The sequence below is a fragment of the Corylus avellana genome, chromosome ca6, assembly GCF_901000735.1.
Source record: "Corylus avellana chromosome ca6, CavTom2PMs-1.0".
NCBI classification, from domain to species: Eukaryota; Viridiplantae; Streptophyta; class Magnoliopsida; order Fagales; family Betulaceae; genus Corylus; species Corylus avellana.
In genome coordinates this window covers 26063637-26067843 of record NC_081546.1, presented here as the reverse complement: position 1 = coordinate 26067843, position 4207 = coordinate 26063637, and the positions used below count along the sequence as shown (strand labels likewise).

The window sequence follows — 4207 nt, the reverse complement described above, 5'->3', positions numbered from 1 at the left end:
ATGGCTATGATCCACAAAAATAGACCATAATCATTAATGACATTATGCTAAAGTTAATTTTCGACCACAAAAAATGGATCTTAGCTTATTGAAAAAATGTGTTGTCAATTTCTAAGGTCAATTTTCCGAACAACCTCTATCTTCTTTGCCGCAATCGTGCGTATCTTCTTTATCTTATGATTCATTACTTTATGGTCCACAAAAATGAATTTTCACACCAGCTTTGGAAACGACTTTATCTTATGATTAATTGCTTTATGGTCCACATAAATGGATATTCCCCTCAGCTTTACAAACAAAGGGCTCAATACAAAGTTTATAATTAAGAATCTAATAATATATAGTGTTGGATCGGAACTTTGATCATTTCATCTGAAAATTAATTAGTGTCTAGTGAAGAAAGTCAAAGCTTTTTTATGGCATTCGAAATCGCACTCGACAAAGCATGTTTTAAGAGCCGTCTACGAAGTAGAGCGACACTATTACAAACTCAACTAATAGGTTTCATACAGAAAATTTGGATATATATATATATATATATATATATATATATATATATATATTTGAGATTTTATGTATTTTTAATAGCCCATATTTAATTTTAAGTTTTCATTAGAAAGAAAGAAATAGTGAAATTAAATCTTGACCGATAAAAAAACTATAGAAAATTTCTTGTAGTTTTTTTTTTTTTTTTGAAGAAAATACATTTTACCCCCTGAAGTATCTACACATTTGCGTTTTGGCGCTCAATGTTTAAAAATTGAGAAAAGACCCCCCACAATATATCTGATGGCACAAAAAATACTTTATTTCCAACAAATCCGTCTATTTGGATGGAAACCTAGTAGCGTGCGTGGCACATGACCTTTTTTAACCAAAACTTTCGAAAATGCCCTCAGGAGGTAAAGTGTAAACATAAATGACTTCGGATGGTAAAGTGTAAACATAAGCATAAAAAACATATAAAAAAAAAAAAATTATCACTTGAAATCTTGTTTAATTTTATTTTAATTACTATGATAAAAGTTAAGATCATTGTGAAAGAAGTTATAATAAAAATTATAATCCACATATTTCCACATAAATTTGTAGAAAATAATAGTACAATCTTTTTTCTTTCTTCGGATAAGGCCAAAAAAATATGAGTATATTGTCCAATATGGAACATGATCCTCTCTTCCAATTTATTTGAACTAGAGAGTATCCGGTTCGTTATATTTTATGAGTATTTTTATCTTTTCACTTTTTTATGGGACAAAAATATCTCTCAAATATAACTAACTGGATATTCTTGTATTCATTTGAACTGGAGAAAATCCTAACTCGTCTTGTATAAACTTGTGTTCACGGGCATTCGACAAATGGCAAAAGGTTATTGGAAATATAATTATTGAGAAAAATACATTTCAAAAACAAATGGATGCCATTGGGCTCTAATTAAGGTCAAAGGTGGAGCATCCCATGGGGCATGCGATGTGGGCTTGGCATAACCTCGTGCCGTGGAGAAGTGAAAGAATACTAACTGTCACACTCCAAAGGGTTAGAAGTTGCTTTTTGTGTTTTAATTGAAAAAGTATTTTGATGTAAGATAAAAGTAAAGTTAATTTTAAATTTTTTGTTAGTACATTGTGCTTTCATATAGTAGCTTATTGCGTCACTAGACTCATCGCTCTTGACGGTGTCTAATGTGCTTTAAATGATATGGTACTTATATAGTTTTATGTCTCTATTTCTAGATGGTGTTTAATGAATTCAAATGGAATGGTGCTGATGGGAACAATCCATTGTGAAATACATTTTTGTTGGCTGTAACATGCCATGAGTTTGTCTTTAATGACATAAGAAACTCTCTTTTTTGAACCAATTAAGCTTAGTAGAAAGGTAATATATTTTTATCATTGTGAAATAAAAAATAATTTTTAACGTTATTCTATATTTTAAAATTTTCTTTTAAAGTGATTGACATGAAAAAAAAAAAATTTAAAATACGCCATATTAGTTAATGAATATGATAAATAAGTATAAAAAAATACATTATTCATGAAAAACAAAAAACAAAAGACAGCAAGGGTAAAGAACTAAGAACCCAATAACAACAATACACCAAGAACATGGCGGCAGATAAATTACAAATGGAAACATGAAAGGAAAATTAATGGCGTGGTCATCTATGTGCGTGGCTCCTGTTAATTAAATTTCAAGGGTAAATAAATTTTGTTAGTTAAATTCTTATATTATATTTTAAATTGTAAACTTTTTAATAATAAATATAATATTTATTTATTTTAAATTACAATTTGGGTGCGGCTCCCATCTAGTAATGGACATCAATCCATCACCATCACAACTGACCCACCACTGGGGCCAATAGCGTGAAGCATCCGAGTCCGTCTGCAATGCATGCGATTTTGCCACCTTCAAACCTAGAGATTTCTGTTATATTTTTGTTCATTTTCGATTTTCTTGAACTATATATATATATATTATCAGCTAGCTATAATTTTCATGAGAAGTGTTACATACACATTCTAAATTTTCTTCTAAAAAACTAATTCTCAAATGATGTGTTACCATCTCATGAAATTTATTATTTTGAAAAGTGTGTCATCAACTCATGAAATAGTGAAATATCATTTGAGAACCAACTTTAAAAAAAAAAAAAAAAAAAAAATTTAAGATGCATAGCATTTCTTTATTTTCATTGACAATGCTGTTATTATTGATGCATGTCTTGTTGCGACTGTTGTCGCTATTCTTAGACTCGAGTTTGGAATGGGCAGAGGGTAAGGCCAAAAGTTTTAGTGAGTAAAGGCCAATAAAAAGTAAAAAAATATAAATATAAATTACTTTATAAAATTTCTTTTTCCTTGGATTGAGGCCATTGCCTATACCGGCCACGCTAATTCCGTCCTGTTTTTAGTGGTTTTTTTGTTTTGTTTAACCCACAACAAACCAAAGTTAACAAAAACACCACCTAAATAAAAAAGTAACCACCAACGGTAACTTTTGTGGCACATTAACCGTCCTCTCATGGTTCTCAAATAAACTATACGAGAAAAGAAGAGAAGAGAAACTATATATATATAAAGGTATGTACGTACCTGCATTCTCATCAAAAGATCAGCGCTTTGTTTCATCAAAAACCGATTATTCTTGAAGTCGTGGCGGGCCTTTTCAACTTGAGCAAGTTCTTCAGGAGTTCCGGCGTCAGGGTCGAATTCCCAGTGTTGCCGGCCGACGAAGTTGTTTAAGCTGACAAGCCCTGGCCCTCCTTCGGCTATCTTCAACTTCCACATCCTCTATATATATTAATGTAACAAATATTAACCGACACTACTACTCAGACATGCAACATGATTTTCAAGTATATATATATATATATATATATATATGAAACAAGAGATCATTTGCAGCAAACAAAAAAACATGGTAAAAGAAGTTAGCCTTAGAGTTAGAGAAGTACCTTGAAAGTGAGTTTGTTCCCCCGAGAGAAACAAAAGGGTGGATACGTATAGAGAAAAGAACACTTCGCTGAGATGAAAGATAGGCAGAAGAGTCTCCCGTGTGCGTATATATATAAGGAGAGAGGGGAGCAGAGAACTGCACGGGCAGAACTAGAAGTTTTAGTTTGAAGAACAAAATTTAAATAATAATAATAATAATTGCAGGGACAAATAATTTTTAAGGTCTATTTTATAAAAAATAATTTATTTATTTTTTTAAATAAATTTGTTTTAGGACCACCTTAGGCTTGGGGGACTACAGACCCCAAGGGCTAAGGTGGTTTCGCCTCCGGAGAAGAGATTGTGTGATGAAGCAATCTAGCTCCCCTGGCCTACTGGCTCAACAATAAGAAAGTTGACTGACTTTGCAAAACTATTCTGGCCGGATATAATTGGCTTTTTTTATTATTATTATTATTTTAATCTCTTTTTCACTTTCATTTTAATCAAATTGTACGTATTTTTGGAACTTAATATATATATATATAGATTATTGATATCCACCTAACCCACCTGATCATCTCCTGTTTGCTTTTTTGACATTCTTCTGTCAAATTATTTAAGAGTAGAATTACTACGAGACCACTCTCGATCATATCACCATGTCGTCAGAATTATTATGATTTTTTTTTTTTTTTTATCAACTTTTCTAGTGGCAACTTGAGAAAAAAAAAAACAAGAAAGCTAAAATTGAAAGAATCAAA

At 31.2% G+C, this 4207-nt stretch overlaps 1 protein-coding gene across 1 annotated transcript in view; it reads right to left on the bottom strand.

The window, feature by feature from the left end:
• The window catches only part of LOC132184115 (lupeol synthase-like), a 23994-nt gene extending 20437 nt beyond the window's left edge, over positions 1-3557 (bottom strand). The window contains exons 1-2 of the mRNA XM_059597621.1: positions 3464-3557; positions 3102-3299 (exon numbers count right to left, since the gene is read on the bottom strand). Of these exons, the coding sequence (XP_059453604.1) occupies positions 3102-3296 (195 nt within the window). The 5' untranslated portion in view covers positions 3297-3299; positions 3464-3557. The remainder of the gene's footprint in view (positions 1-3101; positions 3300-3463) is intronic.
• Between the last annotated feature and the right edge of the window lie 650 nt (positions 3558-4207).